At 45.2% G+C, this 26,066-nt stretch overlaps 1 protein-coding gene and 1 long non-coding RNA gene across 2 annotated transcripts in view; one reads left to right on the top strand and one right to left on the bottom strand.

Moving 5' to 3' along the window:
* The window catches only part of LOC310758873, a 536,128-nt gene that overhangs the window by 486,028 nt on the left and 24,034 nt on the right, over positions 1 to 26,066 (top strand). The window lies entirely within an intron of this gene.
* Positions 19,822 to 21,099, bottom strand: LOC310758678 (uncharacterized protein). Its single transcript, XM_083605521.1, has 2 exons — positions 20,661 to 21,099; positions 19,822 to 20,630 (listed from the first exon to the last, which is right to left on the bottom strand). Exons 1-2 carry the CDS (start codon positions 21,021 to 21,023, stop codon positions 20,040 to 20,042), a joined length of 954 nt encoding a protein of 317 aa, XP_083461647.1. The 5' UTR covers positions 21,024 to 21,099; the 3' UTR covers positions 19,822 to 20,039.

Below are 26,066 nucleotides of genomic sequence, written 5' to 3'. Positions count from 1 at the left end.
CTCGCCCCTGCCAAAATGTGGGGAAGGATTTAGGACAGATTCATAGGAATCATAGAATCATAAAATTGCAGAGTTGCAAGGGATTCCGAGAACCATCTAGTCCAACCCGTAGGATCAGAAATGCAACCTTGGCATTACCAGCACCACGCTCTAAACAGATGGGCTATCTAGGAGGAGAAATATTCTCTCTCTGTTTTCTTGTTGCCGATTGCGGCCTGCTGATGTCGCTGGCCCATTCAGAGGATGGATGCCATTGCTCTCCTGCAACTGCAGAAGGAATGCCATTGCCATATCAAGCAACCATAAGCTCTCTCGAATTTTGCAAACCAGCCACTGAGACACAATTCACATAGCGTAATAGGAGGGCAGTTTCTTCGTGGTCTAGTCAACCACTGCCATCTGTGGCTGGGGAGATAGTTTAGCACCAGCAGCTGCCCTGGCCTTTGGGAAGAAACAGGGAGCACATGGCCGTCTTTGGACGTCTGCACGTTGATGTGAATGTCTGGAACAGTGAGGTCTACATGCATAGGCTTCCCTGCAATTGGCACACCTGCATGATTGGTAGTCCCAATCATTTTGCAGGTGATTGTTGAATAACTGCTCAGGTGTAGGGTTCTCCGGTGCAGAAGTCTGCTCCGACATGGGGTTGCCCTGATGAGGCCAGGATGCATGGCTCTGCTTCCTGGTAGTTGCGTGGATGAACACTTGACAGGGGATTTACACTACTGAAGACCTCTGATGTTTCCTGGCATTGTCTGATTTCTGCGCATTCCATGCCAGCCACTGCCAAGATGTAACTGAGCAAGATTTATCTGGGCCAATGTGGGGAGAGGCGGAATTGGTCCAAAACCTGCCACAGTCAATTTTTGTTTGGCACTTGGAGTCATTACAAAAGAGTTCTGTTTTTGGAAAGGAAAGGAAAGTTGTAGACAGGGCATTTTTGCAGACAAGGCCTCAAGTGGCATTTGCTTAATTTGGGTTTGTAATGCAAATGTCAAAAGTACACTGGCCAAAATGCTAATCCGCCTTCACTCATAAGCGTCTGCTTCGCATTAGTGATGATAAACACTTCCATGTAAATAGTTTGAGCCTCCTTGTGACCCCAGACTCCATCCACATGTCAGAGAGGGGAAAAGAGGCGATGTGGTATAATGGTTGGAGCAGCCCTTTCTCAACCTTGGGTCCCCACTTCTTCTTGAACTACAACTCCCATCATTCCTAGCCAGCATGGCCCATGGTCCAGGATGATGGGAGTTCCAGTTCAAGAACAAGTGGGGATGCAAGGCTGAGAAAGCCAGGGCTAGAGTGTTGGATTAGGACCTGGGACACTTGAGTTTGAATCCCCACTTAGCCATGGAGCTCTAAGGCTGACCTTGGGACACTGACTGCCTCTTGGCCTAACCTACTTCCCAGAGTCATAGCGAAGATAACATATCCCTCAACTGCCCCAAGAGTCCCATGGACTGCAAGAAGAACAAACCTACCCATTCTTAAGGAAATCAGCCCTGAGTGCTCACTGGAAGGACAGATCCTGAAGCTGAGGCTCCAATACTTTGGCCACCTCATGAGAAGAGAAGACTCCCTGGAAAAGACCCTGATGTTGGGAAAGATGGAGGGCACAAGGAGAAGGTGATGACAGAGGACGAGATGGTTGGACAGTGTTCTCGAAGCTACCAGCATGAGTTTGACCAAACTGCAGGAGGCAGTGGAAGACAGATGTGCCTGGCGTGCTCTGGTTCATGGGGTCACGAAGAGTTGGACACGACTAAACGACTAAACAACAACATCTCATTTTTGTGGGCCGTGGTCTCAAGCATCCATCCAAAAATGTGTGTTTCTTGGGTGCCTTGATCTCACACAGGTCATGCAACTCACATGGGAGCACATCCTGAAAGATGCACCTCCCGGTTTTCTGCGGCGACATGTTTGGAAGGGATGACATAAAATGGGGAGGGGGGTAACCTTGCAAACCGCCTTAAGCTCCTTGGAGGGAAAGGTGGCATATAAATGGGATTAAATAAATAAAATAAATAAATGTCACTCATGAGACTACGTGAAGAAAATGGCCAGAGGTAATAATGCTGGGTTGTATCTAACAAAGAAAGTGGCCTTAAGTCGTCATAGCAATCTGCTCTAGAACTGATGAAGGGAGTGGAAGGGAAGGGAAGTAAAAGACAAGTTCCTTTGTGCAGGCGGAAGTCCTTGTGCTAAGGGAAAACTTTGCCAGATACCATCCACTGCGTCCAGGCTGGCAAAAGCTCTCAGGGGTAATCATAATAATAATAAGAGTTTGGATTTGATATCCCGCTTTATCACTCCCCTTAAGGAGTCTCAAAGCGACTAACAATCTCCTTTTCCCTTCCTTCCCCACAACAAACACTCTGTGAGGTGAGTGGGGCTGAGAGACTTCAGAGAAGTGTGACTAACCCAAGGTCACCCAGCAGCTGCATGTGGAGGAGCAGGGATGCGAACCCAGTTCACCAGATTATGAGTCTACCACTCTTAACCACTACACCACGCTGGCGTTTACAGTTATACCCACTCAGCTTAAAACCAGAGGTGGGGGTGTGAAAGGAGAGCTTAGTTTGTAATCCCTCCAACGACATCTTTCTGAGAAAATGTCACAGACCTTTCTTTTTTCCCTCACCTGGCTGCTAGAAAAAGAAGGCCGCGTTGCAGAATTTTCTCAGAATATTCACCACCATTTTTTTAATTTAGAAAAGGCTTCTGCATTTTCCTCCCCACAGTATCCAGGAATGGCATTAATTGCATGGATGCAAAATGGATGCCAATCTGTTGACATGCAGGATTGCGTGCGGAACGTCTCAGGTTCAGTCCCCAATGGTAAGGCTCCAGGTGAGGCTGTGGGTGTCCCTTGCCTGAAAAAACCCTGGAAATCTTCTGCCAGGAGTGAAATACATGGACCAATGGTCTGGCTCAGGATAAGGCAGCTTCCGATATTCCTTCCTAACACAGTTGCTGCTGCCGCTGAGTCAGCAAACAAGCAATCACCCTGCTACCACTAAGAAAAACCCCTGAAGAAAAAGAACGAATGAATGAGTGAGTGAGTGAGTGAAAGAAGGTGTTCAAGCAAACTCCTGAACAAATATTGATTGATTGATTGATGGATTGATTGATTGATTGCTGGAATCTACATCCCCACTGTTCTTCCAAGGCACTAAATGTGGCCTGAGCGACTCTCTTCCTCTCCTTACTTCACCACACATCTCTTGGCTCCTTGTTTACTCCAGGCTGCTGCCCGCAGCCTGGTCCAGACAGGCTCAGAGCCCCTGGCTATATCCCCGATGTTACCTGAAGCACCTGGGACACAGGAATCCCTTGCTTTTGGGCCCTCTCCCCTCCCGCCCCCTACACCAGCCCCCTCTGCAGTCCTCCCCCCCCCATTCTGTTTGCTAAACAGTAATTGCACCCCCCTTTCCTGCCACTTTAATACTCCCGGCTAATTATCCTGAAATAAATCTCTTTCAAGTCTGCATGCCAGCAGTTGTGGGATATGAGCTGCTCTTTCAGCTCCCGGCTGCCTGTCAGTCAAATGGGTCTCAGCTGCAGTTCCGAATGATGAGTATTAGCCCCCCGCTGGGATGATTCTCCCAATCTCCCCACTTCCAACAGCATTTCCCAAGGCTTCACCACGCTTCTACCTGTTAGCCTAATCTGGGATTTTCTCTTGCTAACGCCGTTATTTTGAAAAGAGGAAGAGGATTCCTAGGAGAAAGACACTCTGTTAACCTTTTCCTAATTGCCATTCAAGTCTGAAAGAAGGGGGAAAGGGAGAAAAAACATGGCGGATGGATGTCACCAGAAAAGAATACTCGGGCCTCAAATTCAATCCCAGGCCTATTCTGAAGCTAGACAAAGCAAACATCATAAACCTTCCCATATTCCTGCTTGGTTTGGTCCCTTTTCCAACATTTGGGAATCTGCAGGGGGGGGGGAATTGCACTTTCTAATATATTATCACTCTACTTTGCCTTTAACGCCAAGAAGATTCCCTGTCTACATTTGGAAATCTAAAGGAGAAAGCTATTAGCTCTGTCACCTGATTTTTGCATCCTCGCTCGGTCTCCACTATTAAGGAAACTTGGATGCACATAGTACAGTGGTACCTCGGGTTACATACGCTTCAGGTTACATACGCTTCAGGTTACAGACTCCGCTAACCCAGAAATAGTACCTCGGGTTAAGAACTTTGCTTCAGGATGAGAACAGAAATTGTGCTCCGGCAGCGCAGCGGCAGCAGGAGGCCCCATTAGCTAAAGTGGTGCTTCAGGTTAAGAACAGTTTCAGGTTAAGAACGGACCTCCGGAACGAATTAAGTACGTAACCAAAGGTACCACTGTAATAGCTCCCAGTTGAGCTCCCCGTTTTCCCAGTTGAGGATTTCTAAGGCATTGTCGGAAAAGACACCGGGTAATTCGGAATGCTAAAATCCAAGGAGAAGTTTGTATGATAAAAAATTGGGAATCATCATTACTGATACTTGCCAAACAGTTGCCAGTTCATTTGGTGGCATGATACATGGTGGGAGAAGTGTTAATTGAGGTCTGCCGAGAAGAGAGGTGTGGATACTGTTAAGCGGCCACAATGCCTTTCTGCTCATCTCTCTCCATTCTGCAATTTGCCTTGTAATATTTTAAATAGTTTTTTCCCATGGGTGATGCCGGTGGATGGCGTGTGACAACCCGGGTCAATGTAGTCTCGCGTGTACGACTATGCACAAGAAATCCGAGAGCATGCACAATAGCAAGATGCTATGTGGCGCTGTGGGTTAAACCACAGAGCCTAGGACTTGCTGATCAGAAGGTCGGTGGTTCGAATCCCCGCGACAGGGTGAGCTCCCATTGCTCTGTCCCAGCTCCTACCAACCTAGCAGTTCGAAAGCACATCAAAGTGCAAGTAGATAAATAGGTATCGCTCCGGAAGGTAAACGGCGTTTCCGTGCGCTGCTCTGGTTCGCCAGAAGCGGCTTAGTCATGCTGGCCACATGACCCGGAAGCTGTACGCCAGCTCCTTCGGCCAATAAAGCGAGATGAGCGCCGCAACCCCAGAGTTGGCCACGACTGGACCCACTGGTCAGGGGTACCTTTACCTTTACCTAATGTTGAACAAACGGACACGGGGAAAGGTAGGGTTTCCCTGGCTCATAAGATTCACCCCATTGCTCTGCTTTATTCTTTATCCATATTTAACTGAATGTTTTATTGATGGGGGTCTGTGTTTTAATTTATGTATTTTGTTGCGACTTTGGTTATAAAGCTGAATATAGTTTTTCTTTTCTTTTAAAATTTTAAAGTCATTTTTATTAGTTATTAAATTTGTATACTGCTCTATACCTGCAGGTTTCAGGTTGGTTATCCCAATATAAAATTACAATATAAAAACACAAAAAACCATAATAAAAACAAAAACAAGTTACAACCCCAAAACCACACATTAAGTAGTATGTAAATATTGACAACACAGCATTGCTCCTAAGCAGGGATGGAAGGATCTGTTGATTTTAGTTCTCTGTCTCATTTTTCCAACCTTAAATTCAGATCTACGCATTTTGCAGCAATTGATGACTGTCCTTTAAAAAAACCCCACATGGAAATTCATCCATATTTTAGTGTGATTTTCTCCTTGTAAACACATTTTATATGCAGTTTTGACTAGCGTGCGCATATCTTCATGCAGAAAGTGACATGAGATGCGGACCTTTCAGGACAAGCCAACGACGACGACAAGAACGAAACCACGTTCCTCTCTGATTAGCATTATTCTGACCAGGAAAAGCACTTTGCAACCTTGTACATGTTTGCAAGAACCCTGAAAGGTGTGTGTGTGTGTGCTGCTTGTCTTTTGCAGTCAGGAAACAAACAAAAAGAGAGAGGTTGCCCATGGCCTCTAGTGCATCACTGGCCGAAAAGGCATTTGAAAATAGGGCTTTTCAGTCATGGGATGGTAGACAGGGTTGTTTGGGTAGTAGTAGTAGTAGTAGTAGTAGTAGTAGTAGTAGTAATAATAATAATAATAATAATAATAATAATAATAATAATTTATTTATTTATTTATACCCCACCCATCTGGCTGGGTTACCGCAGCTACTCTGGGTAGCTTCCAACCAAATATTAAAAACAATACAGCATCAGACATTAAAAATTTCCCTAAACAGGGCCACCTTCAGTTGTCTTTTAAAAGTAAAATAGTTGTTTATTGCCTTGATGTTTATTGCAATGGCTAAGAAGATACATTTAGTCAAAGAGAGAGAGATGGCTTCCCTGCCCTGTGCTTTTGTCATTACCTGCACAGGTGAGGCCACACCCACCTCTAGTCACATGCAGAGGAAGTCTGTCCCAGCCCAGAAGGAAACAGGAAGTTTACCTGCTGGCTGGACAAACATTCCTCCCCATGTGTTCACTCTAGAAATGTTGTACTTGACTGCTCTTGTGTTTCACACCCCACAGTCAGCACCAAGCATCCCAGGACAGCTGCCCAGTACTTAATATCCCAGCAGGGCCCAGCATTGTTGATACCTGTCCTGGGCCTTCCGCATCAAGCAGCTGGCTCCGAGAACGACATTTCCACATCTCCAGTGTCCTGCATTGACACTCTGCGGGGCATGTTGAGAAATTGAAATTACGGCTCCCTGTCGCCCTTAGGGTGCTTCTGCCGGCTCCAAGTAAGCCAGGTGGAAGCCTCAACATAACAGCAGGTCCATCAGAAGGAACTTTGGCTCAGTGGGTTAGAGCGTGGTGCTGATAACACCAAGGTTGCAAGTTCGATCCCCATATGGGACAGCTGCACATTCCTGAACTTCAAGGAGGTTGAATCTCTACAGTTCTAAGTTACATACAGAGAGGTGATGGTTAGAAGGGAGGGGTCTGTGCAGGGGACTTCATTCTACATATAATTTTATAGTATTGCAAAAACTGTAATAAAAATTGGGGGAGGGGGAGAAGAAATTTTGCCCAGCATTTCCTGAATGGAGGGGATCTGATTTCTCTACTACTACTACTACTAATAATAATAATAAATTTATACCCCACCAATCTGGCTGGGCTTCCAGCCAAGAGAGGACAATGGGACTGTCTCCTTATGAGATAGTTTCCAGGTGTATGTTACTTTTCTAAGCTAAGTCTGCTTTCTGGGATCCGACTGTGAACAGAATGTGAGTAAACTCTTTTTATACTTTTATAGAAGACTGTGTTGTGTCTTATCTTTTATGAGGGAATAAGGGGAAAATACCAAAACAGTTATTACAGAGGCTTTAGCGAGCCTGAGCAAACACATCCGCTGCAAGTTTAAAAAGGGGAACGTTACTCTGCTAAATTGTGAACTTGCTAACAGAAGTTGGGAAGGCTATAACCAAACAACATATCCTCTTCTGCATCCCTGAACATTCCCACACTGACGCCAGGCCAGCCACTGTACTTCCAACAACTGGATCACGGCGGCAGATGGGATTTCTGTTGGTTAGAAAGAGTTGGGGAGCAGGTTCTATCTATCGCCTGCTTCTCCAGGAAAGGCCTGGGAGTTTCCTGCCAGAAATCCTAGAAAGAGCTGTTCCTCATCAGCTCAGACAAGGCTCAGCTGGTTTGACAAATAGTGCAACTCAGAGCAAGGCAGGTTTTTATGCGCCTGTGTTCTTGGAGGTGCACAGAATTCCTCTCCGCTGCTAAATCTAGTAACAATAATGTTATTATTAGTGCAGTTTCAACACTCAGCCAGCAAAGGGGACCCTGCGGACAGCGTGTGTATCCTGTGTAATTCCAAAATAAATTTCTCTGGCTGCATAATAGGTTTGGCGGCTGCCGGAGTGAGGTTTCGGATTAAGATTCCATCCCTGAAGCAAAGTGTTTCTGGTTAGCAGTTAAATGTTCACTCATCAAGCAACCCTGTGCTGCCCCTGGTTCTTTTCTAAGAGTTGGGAGTTTTCCCCTTTCCCCCCTCTTTCTTTCATGTTCAGTCCCGAGTTGTTGTTTTTTTATTTAAAAAAAAATCCTGGGATGTGATGTGCTGAATTAATTCCATTAACCGTTGAAGGAATTTTTGTCCCTGCCAAATTATATTTCCTGCATCTGTAAATCATTTTACCGCCTCCGTCTGCAGCAGTTTGGCAAGTGACCTTTTGGGGGTTGTGATGGCAGTTTGTTTGTTTGTTTGCTGATGACACCCCCCCCACTTAACCCCTCCAGAAATAGGGCGCCATAGGAAGATGGTAGCTGTGTGCAAATGACCAGCCCCGGTGTTTTCCCACCACTGGTGTTTGAAACCAAGTTCACGGAATTCCAGCCACCACCCTTGTGGCTTCTGGAGAAATGCGGCTGTTTGATGCCTTCCCCCTCAATCCAGCTTCCATCTGATTTGGAAAAACAACAACAACAAAAAAAGCCACAGCGAAGCTGAGGTGAGTACATTTGAGGCAGTCGTTGCACATGCCCAGATGATAGCATGTGAGCAGATGACAGCTTTATCAATAAATCAGGTTGTGTGCATTGGACAAAGACATGCCTACTCCTTCCCTGGTGCAAGTGACTTGAAATGGCAGCGGGGAGAGGGGAAGGATCTAACTGCATTAGGAGCCACAAATGTGGACATGTGGACATGTTGTTGTTTAGTCATTTAGTTGTGTCCGACTCTTCGTGACCCCATGGACCAGAGCACACCAGGCACTCCTGTCTTCCACTGCCTCCTGCAGTTTGGTCAAACTCATGCTGGTAGCTTCGAGAACACTGTCTAACCATTTTGTCCTCTGTTGTCCCCTTCTCCTTGTGCCCTCCATCTTTCCCAACATCAGGGTCTTCTCCAGGGAGTCTTCTCTTCTCATGAGGTGTCCAAAGTGGACATAGGCTGTGAAATCACTGTGGAGCAAGGTGCAGGGGGATGAAAGAGATGAACATCAATAAAAACAATACAGGGAGAGAAAGAGAAAGAGAAGAAGAAGAAGAGGAGGAGGAGTTTGGATTTGATATCCCGCTTTATCAGTACCCTAAGGAGTCTCAAAGTGGCTAACAATCTCCTTTCCCTTCCTCCCTCACAGCAAACACTCTGTGAGGTGAGTGAGGCTGAGAGACTTCAGAGAAGTGTGACTAGCCCAAGGTCACCCAGCAGCTGTATGTGGAGGAGCGGGGAAGCGAACCCAGTTCACCAGATTACGAGTCCACCGCTCTTAACCACTACACCACATTGGCTCTCAGAGAGAGAGAGAGAGAGAGAGAGAGAGAGAGAGAGAGAGAGAGAGAGAGAGCTGGCAGGTGTGCACGCTTATTTCTGGAAAGTTTTAGTGTAGCCGAGCAGAGACGTCTTAAATTACCCATTCCCAGCTCAAATTTGAGGATGGGGGTGATGGCTAAAGTTTCTGGACAGGCTGCTGGCCAGTAATTTCTGATTCATGTTATTTTAATGTTTTCTTGAAATCTGGCTTGATATGGTTGCATTGTGGTTTTTGCATCGCTATAAAAAATTACATTTTGTCACGCACTGCCCTGGGCAAAAATTCAGACTGAAAGTATTGTGATGAGGTGGCATAAAAAAAAAATTGCAGTAGTGAAAGGATTAGCACTAGCAAATTTCCCATCCCCTGACGGGCATGTGTCCTGCACCATTCCCAAATCTGCACTGGAGAGTTGGAGGAGCTTCGGAACAAATTTAGGGGCATGGGGGGGGGGAGTAAGGAAGGAGAAGTAGGAGAATGTTTTGTCGTGCAAGAAGGAATCCTTGTGGTGATAGAAGGTTCTCCTTCAGTCTATGTTGAATACTGACAACAAGAGCAAGAAGATGATGGAGGGTGAGTATGATGCTCTTCTGAGCCGCACAAAATTGACTTGTTGATCTACCTTTTCTCCAGGGCTCCAGACTGATAAAGAAGAAGAGGAGGAGAGTTTTAATGTACTCCCTGTAACAGAGGTCCAGGATATGTGGCCCTCCAGGTGCTATTGGACTTCACCTTCCATGAACCAGGGGTGGTCATCAGTCATGGATGATGGGAGTTGTAGTCCATAGAATTATAGAGTTGGAAAGGACCATCTGGTCCAACCCCTTGCATTGCAACATCTCCCTCCCACACACACACATGTACATACACTGTCCGCGTGTAAGTAGCAAATCTTAGTTAAGGGACTTTAAAAAAAAGTTCTAGAGGAGATAAACTGTGAAGTGGGAATATCTCTTTGTTCTGTCACCCAGCCTAGACAGTCCTCCACCTTGAGAAAGCTGCGGCACACAGGTTAACCACTGAATGCCATAAATTGAGGGGTGTTTTTGTGTGCGTGCAAAACATCTGTTGGATGCAGAGCTTATCTTCCTCCGCAAGAGTGTGTGTGTGGTGGGAGAGAAAGCGAGAGGGCAAGAGGGGAAGGAAACAGCACATTAGCTGCTCTCGTTCAGCCCTATCATTAATAAAGGTGTCTATTTATATGGATGTGAGTTCTCAAAAATGACTCACGAGTCCAAGGACTATTCATGCAAAAGTCCAGGCAGGTTACTGATGGAGCAGGATGCAGGAGAGCCTTAAGTAAACACAACTTCAGTCAACATGCATGCAAAACCTTTGTGCATGTATGTGCTATGTATGTTTAACTGCTTTTTCTTATATCTACCAAATCAGGTCCTGCGTCCTGTGGGGGAAGCCCTTCTTGGGCTCCCACCGATGAGCTCTGCCTGGGGTTGGGAGAGAAGTTTGGTTTGGAAACTCCCTCACTCTCACTTCCCGAAACTACGTGAACTGAAAATAGCTCTTCTTTGAAATCTGGACTTCTGAAACGCAGTTCTCTGACCAAACCATGTTAGGAGACAGCGTGCATGAAAATGCCTAGGTCAGTGAAGGTGACATACAAAATGCATTAAATTAGGGAACTCTGCTTGCAAAATATATATATATGTGACTATCTGGATAAATTCATACCGAAAGATGGATTTTTAGGAGGACTTCAAAACAAAAACAAAATTCACATAACCGTATCCAATACATAATAATTGCAGTTATTTCTTCTTCTTCTTCTTCTTCTTCTTCTTCTTCTTCTTCTTCTTCTTCTTCTTCTTCTTCTTCTTCTTCTTCTTCTTCTTCTTCTTCCTCCTCCTCCTCCTCCTCCTCCTCTTCTTCCTCTTCTTCTTCTTCTTCTTCTTCTTCTTCTTCTTCTTCTTCTTCTTCTTCTTCTTCTTCTCTATTCCCCTCCCAGAGCTGCAGTTCTCAGAACTAGTTCCTCTTTCTATGGAACTCTGGGGACTATAGGTTTTTGACGGGAACAGGGCTCCCATATTGTTTGTGGCCGTGGTTGGTGGTTGGTGGAGTGGCACAGACAGGCTTCCTGACATTGAGCATTGCTGCTGCTTATTGAACTGGAGAGGATCTGGGATGAGGCAGGGGGAGTTTGGTGTCATGCAGGCACAGTGGTAGAGCCAATCTAATGTTCCTGTTCCTATGCCCACACTGCACTGAACTCTTGTTCCTCATTCCAATCCCTTTTGGTAAGCAATGCTTGGCATTAGAAAGCCAAGTGCTCAGTGCCACCCTTCCATTGCCACCTCAGCTGTACTACCCCACTGCAGATAGCTGTACCTATAGTATCATTTGGGACGTGGGTGGCGCTGTGGTCGAAACCACTGAGCCTCTTGGGTTTGCTGATCAGAAGGTCAGCGGTTCGAATCCCCGTGACGGGGTGAGCTCCCGTTGCTCTCTCCCACCTCCTGCCAACCTAGCAGTTTGAAAGCATGCCAGTGCAAGTAGATAAATAGGTACCACTGCAGCGGGAATGTAAACAGTGTTTCCATGCACTCTGGTTTATGTCAGTGTCCTGTTGCACCAGAAGCGGTTTAGTCCTGCTGGCCACATGACCCAGAAAGCTGTCTGTGGACAAACGCCGGCTCCCTTGGCTTTAAAGCGAGATGAGCACTGCAACCTCATAGTCACCTTTGACTGGACTTAACCTTCCGGGGGTCCTTTACCTTTACTTTACCTTTTTACCTATAGTACCATGTCTTTATTATTTGCTTTACTCTGCTTTGGAGATCCTTTATGGCAAATAAGCAACCGATACACTTGAAAGGCAAACACCCGGAGGTAACTGGGCCTTGAGTAGGCTTTAGAGCAGGGGTGGCGAACTAGTGGACCTGCAAATGTTACTCAGCTACAAGTCTGACCCTTTCTGACTGGCTGTGTCTGGCAGGAGCTGGAGTCCAAGAACTTCTAGAAGGCCACAGGCTCCCCATCCCTGCATTGCGGGATTAGTGCCTCCGAGGCGAATCCTTTTCTATAGCATTTATTATTAATTTTTAATCAATTTATTAAATGTTTTAATTTTAATAAATTTCATCACATGTTTTATTAAATGTTTTTAGCATATTAATGAATAAAATTCATTTTAAGTGTTTTCAATTAAATCAAATTTTATTAAATGTTTTATTGAATGTTTTTAACGTATTAAGCAAGAAAATCCAAACTCATTTATAAAAGCTAAACATATCAAAAGAATCAGAATAAAGAAAAAGCAAGCGAAAAGACAGAAGAAATAGAAGAAAGATACTTCCACAATGCTTTCTGACAATTGTTGGCACTGCCATTATATTATATTATATTATATTATATTATATTATATTATATTATATTATATTATATTATATTATATTATATTATTATTATTATTATATTATATTATATTATATTATATTATATTATATTATATTATTATTAATACATATATTGAAAATTTCTATCTGTCATTAAAATTAATGTTTTCGTGCTTTCTTGTTAAATGGTATTTTTTCACATTTCCTTTGCAGGCTCAGCCGTCCTCTTTTGCCGCTCAAAAAGTTCACAATGGCTTTTCATCAATTAGCTTGATCTGTCTCCAGATTATATTGCTCCTGATCTTGTGACGAGCTTCTCTGCTTTACAGGATTTGCACCTCTGAGGTAAATCCTGACAGGATTAAGATTCTGGGGAAACCAAGGTGGAAACAAGGCTGAAATGTTCTGGGACCTGAAGGGCTGCCCACCTTTGAATGAATGGTTCTGGATTCTTCCTAGGCCTTGATCAGAGGGCTTCCACCTTTGGATGTGAGATGGGCAGCCACAACCGACAGGGCCTTTTTAGTTGTAGCCCTTCGATTCTGAACCACCATCTGACTCTCAGTTTGCTCTGCTCCCTTCCAATTGGTTTTTAAATATCCGTTGAAAACACTGCTATCTAAGCAAGCTTTTAACAGCATTTAGGATCCTTTAAACACATTTTCCTCCCAGCTTCCAAAAACAAACTTCAAATGTTGTTGACTGCCAGCCTCTTTACCGTCAAGTGCTTTTATTGTTTTTGCTGTCGTTAATGGTGTTTACTTCTTGTTTTACCGCTGGCTGTTAGTGTCGTTAGCCTATTTGTTTGTTTGTTGCTGTTGTGTTTTTTTGCAGGGAGTTTGCTGGCTTTAATTATGCTGTATCCTGCCTAGAAAACCTAAGTTGGGAGTTGGGATAAAATGTTTCCAGCTAACACACTTGGTCGGGATGCGGGTGGCGCTGTGGGTTAAACCACAGGGCCTAGGACTTGCCGATCAGAAGGTCGGCGGTTCGAATCCCTGCGATGGGGTGAGCTCCCGTTGCTCGATCCCTGCTCCTGCCAACCTAGCAGTTCAAAAGCACGTCAAAGTTCAAGTAGATAAATAGGTACAGCTCCGGCGGGAAGGTAAACAGCGTTTCCGTGCACTGCTCTGGTTCACCAGAAATGACTTAGTCATGCTGGCCACATGACCCGGAAGCTGTACGCCGGCTCCCTTGGCCAATAAAGCGAGATGAGCACCGCAACCCCAGAGTCGGCCACGACTGGACCTAATGGTCAGGGGTCCCTTTACCTTTACCTTTAACACACTTGGTAATCAGGTTGATAGGGTGCAAAGGGAGAAAAGAGGGTGATATATATTGGCTCCCACCCAAGCACCTTCAAATATTCACTTGATGCGGTGGTTATCTCACGCAGACAGTGTAAGTATGGACTCCTCCAAAGTTAGCTTTGACTAGAATCTTGAAGCAGATAGATAAGGTTGTCTACCCTGATGGACAGTGACGCTCCTGGGTTTTAGGCAGGGGACAACCCCCCAGACCAGGAGATACCGGGATTGAACCTGGGCTTCCTGCATGCAAAGCACATTTCCTATCACTCAGCCATGACTCTTCCCAGCCCAACTTCTCAATCTGTCAGGCTTTCATTGGAAACCCCACTCTGCGCAAACCAAAACGAAACTTTGCATGCCATCGTGTGTGCACCTGGGTCAGCGCCCCTCAAACTTGGGTCTCCAGTATTGTTGGACTACAACTCTCAGAGAGATTAGGCTGGCCTCGACCAGGGCCAGGGCCTTTTCGGCCTTGGCCCCGGCCTGGTGGAATTCTCTGCCCCAAGAGATCAGGGCCCTGAGGGATTTGACATCTTTCCGCAGGGCCTGCAAGGCAGAGTTGTTCTGCCAGGCCTTTGGCTGGGGACCAGCCTGACTCCCCTTTTCTTTTTGTATAAGAACTAATATGAAAGAGGCCTCTCAACATTCTCACAGGCCCATATAAGATCAGTATAAACAGTTGGGCCGATGAGCACTTACTGTTCCCAACCCTAACCCTGCGGAAAGCCATCTAATTAGACTTTAATTTGATTTTGACCTATTTTTAGGAGGTAATTTAATTATTGTTTGATTTTGTACTAATGTTATATATTTGATGTTAGCTGCGCTGAGCCTGACTTCGACCAGGGCGGGCGGGATATAAATGAAAGATGATGATGATGATGATGATGATTATCATCCATGACCACTGGTCCTGCTAGCTGTGGATGATGGGTGTTGTAATCCAACAACAGCTGGAGACCCAAGTTTGAGAAACACTGACTTGCAGTCTCTTGCACTCAGGACAGCATGGCCCTGTTCATAGGTGGCAACTCCCTGGGACCCTGGGAGCCTCCCCATGAAGGGACTGGGCACCCACAAATTTTGGTGCCAGGGCAATGCGCGGCACCCACGACCCCAGGCACCCACAGTTGTGGGGCCACATTGGCACTCCTGGCCTGTTGTGTTGGGCAAACGGCAACATGACTATTGGAAGCTGCCCTTATCCCTGAAATAGACTACTGGTCCATTTAGCTCCATAATGTCTGCACCGATTGGCAGTAGGGTTTCAAGCAGAGGGCCTTCGAGGAGATGAACCTGGGACCTTCTGAATGCAAAACAAACTCTCTACCACTGGGCTATGACCAGCTTTATATATAATACAATAATAATAATTTATTATTTATACCCCGCCCATCTGGCTGAGTTTCCCCAGTCACTCTGGGCGGTTCCCAATCGACTGTTAAAAACAATACAGCATTAAATATTAAAAACTTCCCTAAACAGAGCTGCCTTCAGAGGTCTTTTAAAGATAGGATAGCTGCTTATTTCCTTCACATCTGAAGGGAGGGTGTTCCACAGGGTGGGTGCCACTACCGAGAAGGCCGTCTGTCTACTTCCCTGTAACCTCACTTCTCGCAATGAGGGAACCACCGGAAGGCCCTCGGAGCTGGACCTTAGTGTCTGGGCTGAACGATGGAGGTGGAGACACTCCTTCAGATATACTGGGCCAAGGCCATTTGGAGCTTTCAAAGTCAGCACTAACACTTTGAATTGTGCTTTGAAACATACTGGGAGCCAATGCAGATCTCTCAGGACTGGTGTTATGTGGTCCCGGCAGCCGCTCCCAGTCACCAGTCTAGCTGACGCATTCTGGATTAATTGCAGTTTCTGGGTCATCTTCAAAGGTAGCCCCACGTAGAGCGCATTGCAGTAGTCCAAGCGGGAGATAACTAGAGCATGCACCACTCTGGCGAGACAGCCTGCGGGCAGGTAGGGTCTCAGCCTGCGTACCAGGTGGAGCTGGTAGACAGCCGCCCTGGACACAGAATTAACCTTCCGCCTTCCGCCAGCCTTGACAGATACGCCTTGTGAAACAGTGGTCTGCTTTGCCAAGCAACGAAAAAGAAGACAGAAAGCATGAGAAATTAAGGATGCTAGGAGCAGGTGTGGGAAAGCAGGGCAGGGAGCTGGGGAAAGAAGTAAGAGGTGTGCCTCTATATGCCTTTAAGGCCAGTGAGTAGGAAACTAAAGTCATCAACTCTGAAAGTAACAAATGGAAGCCCAGAGCTGTAGAGCTAATGTGCAAACTTGTATCTGTCCTCTATGGCTCTATCATTTATTCAGGAGGTAGAAGCAGAAGACGGGGACTCGCATTTGCTTGATACTCAATTATACATTAGTGTACATCACTTGGCAATCTGTTCATATCAATTTAATTGGATTTTAATATTGCCTCTGATCTTGTTGTCCAATTAACAGCACTGGCTGGCAATAAAGCAGAACCACACACTATGTAACACCTTTGATCCCTGCCATATGGAGCTCTTCCATTGATTACCACATTTTCAAAAAAAAACCCAACAACCAAAAAAAAAAAAAGAATCCGCACTCTCAATATGGACTGTGATAAATGGGAGAAAAGGCACATCCCCAATGTGATAAAAATTTCACTTCCACTCGCAACTTCATTTATTTTGTTGACATTCGGCTCTGATTAAGAACAATAAAAAAATCATGCCCTGAATATCATATGCAAATACAACCCCGGGTATGCATCTAATTATGCCAAGGGAGCATTACGGTGACTTGCTTGGCATCGCCGCGGTCTTTTCCTTCCCCTCCCCCCTCCTCTCTCTCTCTTTTAAAGCGACAGCGTACACTTCTGGGCTCGACGTGTGAGGAAGAGTCACTGCGGCGACTGTCATTTAATAAACAGTGAATGTGGCGCTTGCCACCGAGGCATGAAAAATTAGCTGCTGTTCTGCTTGTTATTTTGCTACCGTTGGACCCAGGTGATGCTTTTGGCAATGGAACTCGTTCTCTTCTCCCCTGGCCCTTCCCTGCGCATTGCCTTCCACGTACGCAGGAAAGGGAGAAATTGGATGGGAAATATTTTGTGAGTGCCAAGGCTGGCATCGAAGTTGGGGTGTTTTTCTGATGTTCTTGCAGACTGGGGGGAAATGAGAGTGTGCAGGGCAGGTCAATCTACTTGTTATGACCTTTGAGTAGCTTGTTGGTACCCAGGTAGTATAAAGGGCATTGCTCAGCGGCAGAACATCTTTTTTGCATGCAAAAGGTCCCAGGTTCAGTTCCCGTTATCTCCAGATAGGGACAGGAGTGTTTCTCTATCTGAGATCTTGGAGACCCGTTGGCGGTCAGTGTAGACCAGGGGTCAGCAACCTTTTTCAGTCGTGGGCCGGTCCACTGTCCCTCAGACCATGTGGTGGGCTGGACTATATTGGGGGGCAGGGAGGGAAATGAATGAATTCCTATGCCCCACAATTAACCCAAAGATGCATTTTAAATAAAAGCACACATTCTAATCATGTAAACACATCAGGCAGCCCCCACAAATAACCCAGAGATGCATTTTACATAAAAGCACACATTCTAATCATGTAAAAACATCAGGCAGGCCCCACAAATAACCCAGAGATGCATTTTAAATAAAAGGACACATTCTACTCATATAAAAAACACGCTGATTCCTCAACCATCTGCGGGCCAGATTGAGAAGGCGATTTGGCCGCATCCGGCCCACGGGTCTTAGGTTGCCTACTCCTGGTGAAGACCATGTAGAGATACATGGTCTACATGTATGGGGCAGCAATGCAATATGGTTTGCATTCAGAGGCGAACCTCTGCAATTAGCACTTTCTGAAACAACACGCAAACTGAAACACAGCCAGCCTTTGAGATTTGCTGCTCTGAATGTTGCAGGGCAGTTTGACAGCTGAGCAATCAGTGCAATAATGCACATTCAGCCCGGACACTGAGATCCATCTCCAAGGGCCTTCTGGTGGTTCCGTCACTGAAAGAATTGAAGTTACAGGGAACCAAGCAGAGAACCTTCTTGGTAGTGGCACCTGCCCTGTGGAGCACCTACCCATCACATGTCAAGGAGATAAATAACTATAAAACTTTTAGAAGACATCTGAAGGCAGCCCCGTATTGGGAAATTTTAAATGTTTGATGTTTTAATGTATTTTTAATATTTTGTTGGAAGCTGCCCAGAGTGGCTGGGGAAACCCAGCCAGATGGGCAGGGTATAAATAACAAATTATTATTCTTATTATTGACAAACCTAGACAGCATCTTAAAAAGCAGAGACATCACCTTGCCAACAAAGGTCTGTATAGTTAAAGCTATGGTTTTCCCAGTAGTGACGTATGGAAGTGAGAGCTGGATCATAAAGAAGCCTGATTGCCGAAGAATTGATGCTTTTGAATTATGGTGCTGGAGGAGACTCTTGAGAGTCCCATGGACTGCAAGAAGATCAAACGTATCCATTCTGAAGGAAATCAGTCCTGAGTGCTCACTGGAAGGACAAATCCTGAAGCTAAGGCTCCAATACTTTGGCCACCTCATGAGAAGAGAAGACTCCCTGGAAAAGACCCTGGTGTTGGGAAAGATAGAGGGCACAAGGAGAAGGGGACAGCAGAGGATGAGATGGTTGGATAGTGTTATCGAAGATACCAGCATGAGTTTGGCCAAACTGTGGGAGACAGTGGAAGACAGGAGTGCCTGGCGTGCTCTGGTCCATGGGGTCACAAAGAATCGGACATGACTAAACAACTAAACAACAAAAACATTATTATTATTATTGGGTGAATCATGCATTTTGTATATGATTTTCGTGAATATATGCACACTTTGGCCTAGCAAATGCATTTTTGTACACATTGCTTGGCTGGGGAAACTGCATCGAACAATTCAGAGTGCCTGAATTGTGCCATCTTGTCCTTCAACTCAGGTCATCAAATTGCCTCGGACCATTCCTGAGTTCCTGAACAGTCCGTTATGCTGCATCGTCTCAAACCTATGATGGCTGTGTGAATGTTCGGACACCCAGGAGACAATGGGAATCAAACCTCCAAATGCCACAATGAGCAGCAAAGAAAGATTCAAGGGGAATATTCAAGGCCGGCTCTATCATGAGGGAGAGTGACGTGGCCATTTCAGGCAGTTGATTTTGGGTGCCATAAAAAGGCAGCAAATTCTTAATTATATAATGAGTTCTTGTGTTTAGCACCAGGGTGGAGAATAGGGATTTTCTGCCACAACTGGCAAAGTAATTTGGCTGGCATTGGGTGCCATCCACTTTGACTTGTAGGTGGGGAAACACCATTTCTTGTTTTGCCCAAATGTCTTCAGCTGCCTGTGGAAGCCAGCTGGGAGACACACCATGTATTGATGACATTCACAGCCCAACAAGCTCAAAGCAGCACATATAGTTTTCTCCCTCCCCTATCGCTGGGTAATAGTGACCGCCCCAAGTAGCTGGTCAGAGTGTCATGAAAATGCAGCCAATGTTTAGTTATTGAAATTATTATTGTTGTGTTTTTATTGCTGGGGTGGTAGAGAAGGACTTGTGGGATTTTCCAACTCAGATTAGGGCATGTTGAATTTTTCAGCTTTCAAATTCCCCAAATGAGAGGTGCAAAAAAAAGTTGAGGCATGACTTGGGAATTCAAAAGATATTTTGATTAAATTAACATAATTTAGTTTTTTCTGGGTAAATAAGATGTGTTTCAAATTGCACACAACTCATTTAAAATGATTGCTGAGTACTTGCAGTTATATTATTATTATTATTATTATTATTATTATTATTATTATTATTTATTATTCAGCAATACCTGACATTTTCCAAAGGTAAAATTAAAATTCCTTGGTTTTCTGAAAGCAGTTTATGTGCTTCTTCATCAAATAATAATAATAATAATAATAATAATAATAATAATAATAATAATATTTTTTTTATTTATACCCCGCCCTCCCCAGCCAAGGCCGGGCTCAGAGCGGCTTACAAGCAATAATAAAAACAAGATGAATGATTACAACTTAAAAACAAAAATAAAAAACAACATTAAAATAATGGAACATTAAAATATTAAAATGTAGCCTCATCGCAGGAGGAGAAGGAAAAGAAAAAGGAAAGAGAGGGAGGGAGGGAAGGAATCAAATTGGCTCCAAGCCAAAGGCCAGGCGGTACAACTCTGTCTTACAGGCCCTGCGGAAAGAAATCAGATCCTGCAGGGCCCTGGTCTCATGAGGCAGAGCGTTCCACCAGGCCGGAGCCAGAGTTGAAAAGGCCCTGGCTCTGGTTGAAGCCAATCTAACTTCCTTAGGGCCTGGGACCACTAGGGTGTTGTTATTTATGGACCTTGAGGCTCTCCGTGGGGCATACCAGGAGAGGCGGTCCCGTAGGTACGAGGGTCCTAGGCCGTGAAGGGCTTTAAATGTCAAAAGCAGCACCTTAAATCTGACCCTGTACTCCACCGGGAGCCAGTGCAGCTTGAAAAGCACTGGGTGAATATGCTCCCATGGCAGAGACCCCGTGAGGAGCCTCGCTGCAGCATTCTGTACCCGCTGGAGTTTCTGGGACAGCTTCAAGGGCAGCCCTGCGTAGAGCGAATTACAGTAGTCAAGCCTGGAGATGACCGTTGCATGGATCACTGTGGCCAGGTCGGGGCGGGAAAGGTAAGGGTCCAACTGCTTGATGCGGCGAAGGTGGAAAAATGTCGCCTTGGCTGTTGCTGTAACTTGCACCTCCATGGAAAGGGAGGCGTCAAGGATTACATCCAAACTCTTAACGGAAGGCAATGGCACTAATTGGGCCCCCGCAAGAGAAGGGAGTTGGTCCCTCATCCCCATGCCATCCCGACCTAGCCATAGGACCTCTGTCTTCGAAGGATTTAGTTTCAATCGGCTCCCACGAAACCATCCAGCCACAGCTTCCAAGCATCTGGTCAGTGTGTTCAGGGCCGAGTCGGTGTGGCCATCCATCAGCAGATAGAGCTGAGTGTCATCAGCATATTGGTGACAGCCCAGCCCAAAGCTCCGGATAATCTGGGCAAGGGGGCGCATAAAGATGTTAAAAAGCATCGGGGAGAGAATTGCGCCCTGCGGCACTCCACACACCAAGGAGTGGCGCGACGACATTTCCCTCCCTAGTGCCACCCTCTGTCCCCGACCAGAGATAAAAGAGCACAACCAGTTACGGGCTATGCCCTGTATCCCCACGTCTGCAAGGATGTAGACTTACCGAGCTAAGTGTTGTCCAATTAAAAATAAATAAATAGCAGATTTGAACTCCTCACACCAAAAGCATATTTTAAGACCCCTCGCCGAAGAAAATTACAAAAATTATGTTTTGCTGCCTAAAATGACATGTCCTACTCTCAGGTGCCAAAAGGGGAACATAGGAAACAGACTTATCCCAAGTCAGACCAAGTATTCATCTTGCTCAGCGTTGCCTACAGTGACTGGTAGTGTCTCTGACTGAGACATGCACATGTCCTAGTTTGGAAAGGGACCCCAAGGACAAAAGATAATAATAATAATAATAATAATAATAATAATAATAATAATAATAAATACCCCGCCCTCCCCAGCCAAGGCTGGGCTCAGGGCGGCTTACAAGCAATAATAAAAACAAGTTGAATGATTACAACTTAAAAACAAAATTAAAATACAACATTAAAATATTGAAACATTAAAATATTAAAATGTGGCCTCATTGCAGGGGGAGAAGGAAAAGAAAAAAGAAAGAGAGGGAGGGAATCAACTTGGCTCCAAGCCAAAGGCCAGGTGGGACAACTCCTGCAGGGCCCTGGTCTCATGAGGCAGAGCGTTCCACCAGGCCGGAGCCAGAGTTGAAAAGGCCCTGGCTCTGGATTGAAGCTAATCTAACTTCCTTAGGGTCTGGGACCACTAGGGTGTTGCTGTTTAAAAGATGTGGCCCTCAGCTAATCTGAAGCCTAGGCAGAAGCCAGTCAGGATTTGAGAAACTCCAGAAGAGAGGGAATGGTGGAGTGCTTCCGGCGAATCCAGTCAGGGTTTGATAAATCCATGGAGGGAGGGAAAGGTGGAGCATGTTTGGTGGTGCCCCAGCCTACGTTGTCATCTGCCCCCAACACTCCTGGACCCAAAAGACTCGGGGAGATGAGGCAGCTGGCTTCTGACGAGAGCCAGCAAATGTAGGTCACGGCATATCGGCAAGAAAGTTTCCAAGAAACAAAATGTGCATCTGTTGTTTGACCAAACTCCTTGTGGTTTTTTGTGTGTGGTTTTTTTTTTTTTTTTTGGTATGCGCAAGGCAGCCGGGCCTATCCGTTACACATGTCATAAATTATTTCTTGACCATTAGCAGTTTTCCTGCATCATAACTGTTCTTCAGGCATATTAAATCAGCGAGAGGGAAGAACACGCCAGGACATCTGGGGCTGCCAGATAATTCAGTTAATTTCTATTCCCTTGAACCTGGAGGTGTTAATTTGGAAGCGCAACAGCCAAGTCTGAAGAATGCTAATACGTCATTTGAATGATTAATGCAATCAAGGGAATCGGGGGACCTTTGTTTACTCTTTAATTTTTGACATGGCGAAGCAAGGATGAGTTGGGCTAATTTCCTCCCTCCCGCTCTCCTCCCCAAAAGTTAAGGCCAAGTTTTTTGTTGGGGGGAGGGTTCACATGGCTTTACCACAGTGGTTTGGGCTGGGGAGGGAGGGGGAAGGCAACATCCTGGCGCATTTCCCCCCTCCCAAAATCATGGTTTACAGCAAGGGGTGGGGGACGCAAAACACAGGCAAATTTGTGATCTGCTGAGCAGTAGCCTCTTGGGTGAAAGTTTTTGGAAGCTAGTGTGGCAAACAGAGAAAAATGGATTAAAAGATCCCACTGGTGCTGGAATTTTCCACCTGAAAACAAACAATCAATTCGGAGAGATCATCTAACTATATATATTTTTTTCTCATTTTAATAATGGGAGGAGGGGGAAGCCCCCCCGGCTATTTAAAGAATCCATTTACGTTTCCCTTTGACCTGCTTTTACAAAAGAAATTCTGGCAGACATACGCATTACCAGACTTTTCTAAAGGGTCCTTTCTCCTCTCCTCCAACAGCGTGCTAGGTTAGTTCCCTTTGTAAAACAAAGAAGGCTTTGTGCGAAATATTATTATTACTGCTGTTATTATTTTTTAAAGGTGAGGGGGATTTGGCCCCAAGCGCTAAACAAATCGGGGAGTGCAGCCGCGACCCGGCAATTAGGCAAACGGTAAATGAACATTTATCCCAATTGCCTCTGAATAGGTGCTGCTGACACATCTCCTTGTGAGTCTTTGTGGAGACCCCAGCAAAGGAGTTTAAGGCAGGTGTTGAAGTTTGCAGTGTTCTTCTTAACAACAGTGGTTTTTGTTTTTTTCTGGGATGGCTTTTAAAGATTGGTAGACCAATTCAAGGAAGATAAAGGTATCACCAGCTGCCAGTCATGATTGTTGTGTTGCACCTTCATAACGCTGTATACTGCCCTGGCATCTTTTGATAAAGGGCAGTAGGTAAAGGTAAAGGGTAAAGGGAACCCTGACTGTTAGGTCCAGTCGTGGCCAACTCTGGGGTTGCAGCGCTCATCTTGCTTTACTGGCCGAGGGAGCCGGCGTACAGCTTCTGGGTCATGTGGCCAGCATGACTAAGTCACTTCTGGCGAAACCAGAGCAGCGAACAGAAACACCGTTTATCTTCCCACCAGAGTGGTACCTATTTATCTACTTGTACTTTGACGTGCTTTCGAACTGCTAGGTTGGCAGGAGCTGGAACTGAGCAACGGGAGCTCACCCCGTCGTGGGGATTTGAACCACCAACCTTCTGATTGGCAAATCCTAGGCTCTGTGGTTTAGACCACAGCGCCACCTGCGTCCCTAAAGGGCAGTACGTAATTCAAATTAATAATAATGATACTATCTCTGAATTCCTGTTGCTGGAGAACACAAGTGCAGAGAGTGCTGTAGTCTTCATCTCAAGTAGCTATGGCTGGCCTTCTCCACCATGAATTCGTCTCATCCTCTTTTAAAGTTGTCCAAGTTTGTAGCCATCATTGTCTCTCGGGGGAATGAATTTTTTGCTGGGCAAAGGTGTCTACATCAAAAGCTTTCTATAAATCAAGTTTTGGTAGTGTGGTGGTGGATTTAAAATGAATGGATGAATCAATAATGTAAGGTCAGGTAGACTGATAAACCAAAAATGGTGAATAGGTGATCTCCACTGGAGAGTTTTGTAACTGGGTTCGGAAAACCAAACTATCCCTCCCACCCACCCCCACTGAATTTATTCTGAGCCCAACTACAAGCTAACATGGACCCATTGCACTACTGACGGTGTCAGTGATGGGGGATGCTGATATTAGTAGCCCTGGGAAAATTATGTTTCCCAGGGCTCCTGCTACCTAACTTGCAGGAACAGCATGCCAGGTGCCAGAAGGAGGAGAGGAAGAAAATATCTTCTCCTTTTTCTATATTCTGCAGACTCTGGAGCAGTAAGGAGGGTAAATTGGACAGACTAGGAGGATTAGATTTCTTATCTAGCTCACTTTAAAATATGAGAAGGAGAGGACTTTGGTACACAATTCTCCTCTCACATTGGACATGAGTGTTACGTACTGGCAAGATTCACATTTCTAAACCAGGAAATATGAAACTAGGCAACGTCATTGCTAAATAATCCAGTTATTGGCTAAGAGCCCCAGATTATACTGAACGATTCATAATCTTAGTTTACAAAACGTAAGAAGGAGGAAAAGCTGTATTTTTGCCCAGATCTGGACTGGAAACAATGTCTTTATTGTAACAACTAGTTATGAGCTGTATTAAAAAAAGAAAGAAAGAAATGATCTCTCGCTGGCATATGTGTACAATTAGCAATGACTTCCCATAATAATAGTGTGAGCTTTTCAGAGGCCCGTTGTATTTACAGAGCCTTGTAGATAAAAGAAGCAATATTCCCATTGCTCTTATTATTCAATTAAGATACAAATCAAGAGACTAATAGTAATAATACTACTCATACAAAAAAGAAGAAGATAACCAGCATATTTTTTGGTAACTTAAACCTGCAAGTCTGGATACAGTCATGAATTTAAACCTGCTTGAAATGAGAGGAAGTTGCGCTCCAAGAGGGACTGTGGCTGAAAAAAGTTCCAATCAGGGAAATGAAATGAAGTGGAGGTCATGCAACGGGTCAGACCAAATCTGCACAAATTCTGACCCACCAAGTCCAATGCATTGTGGTCTGCCAGTTTTTTGACAGCTGGCCTGGTTTTGCTGCCCCAGTCATACATCAGGAGTTTTATCAAGTCACTGAGAAGCCAAAATAAGTGGCTTCGGTTGACTTGATCAGTCAGGCCACAAATTAAAAAGACTTTGCCAGGGATGTTCACACATTGCATTCAATGAGTGCACACAATGTGTATACAAACCTATGAGCTGTGTCCTTGTACAGTTATTCATGGAATCATTGAATTGTACAGGGAGCCAGGCAGAGGGCCTTCTCGGTAGTGGCGCCCGCCCTGTGGAACGCCCTCCCATCAGATGTCAAAGAGATTAACAACTACCAGACTTTTAGAAGACTTCTGAAGGCAGCCCTGTTTAAGGAAGCTTTTAATTTTTTATAGGTTATTGTATTTTAATATTCTGTTGGAAGTTGCCCAGAGTGGCTGGGGAAACCCAGCCAGATGGGCGGGTTATAATTATTAAATTATTATTATTATTATTATTATTATTATTATTATTATTATTATTACTACTACTACTACTACTACTACTCTCTTATTACTTTGTTGGCAAGGTGATGTCTCCAAAGCAGAGACATCACCTTGCCACAAAGGTCCGTATAGTTAAAGCTATGGTTTTCCCAGTAGTGATGTATGGAAATGAGAGCTGGACCATAAAGAAGGCTGATCGCCGAAGAATTGATGCTTTTGAATTATGGTGCTGGAGGAGACTCTTGAGAATCCCATGGACTGCAAGAAGATCAAGCCTATCCATTCTGAAGGAAATCAGCCCTGAGTGCTCCCTGGAAGGACAGATCCTGAAGCTGAGGCTCCAATACTTTGGCCACCTCTTGAGAAGAGAAGACTCCCTGGAAAAGACCCTGATGTTGGGAAAGATGGAGAGCACAAGGAGAAGGGGACGACAGAGGATGAGATGGTTGGAC

The sequence above is a fragment of the Podarcis filfolensis genome, assembly GCF_964270895.1.
Source record: "Podarcis filfolensis genome assembly, chromosome: 3".
NCBI classification, from domain to species: Eukaryota; Metazoa; Chordata; class Lepidosauria; order Squamata; family Lacertidae; genus Podarcis; species Podarcis filfolensis.
The sequence above is the reverse complement of the archived record's forward strand: the minus strand, read 5'-3'. Positions and strand labels throughout refer to the sequence as shown.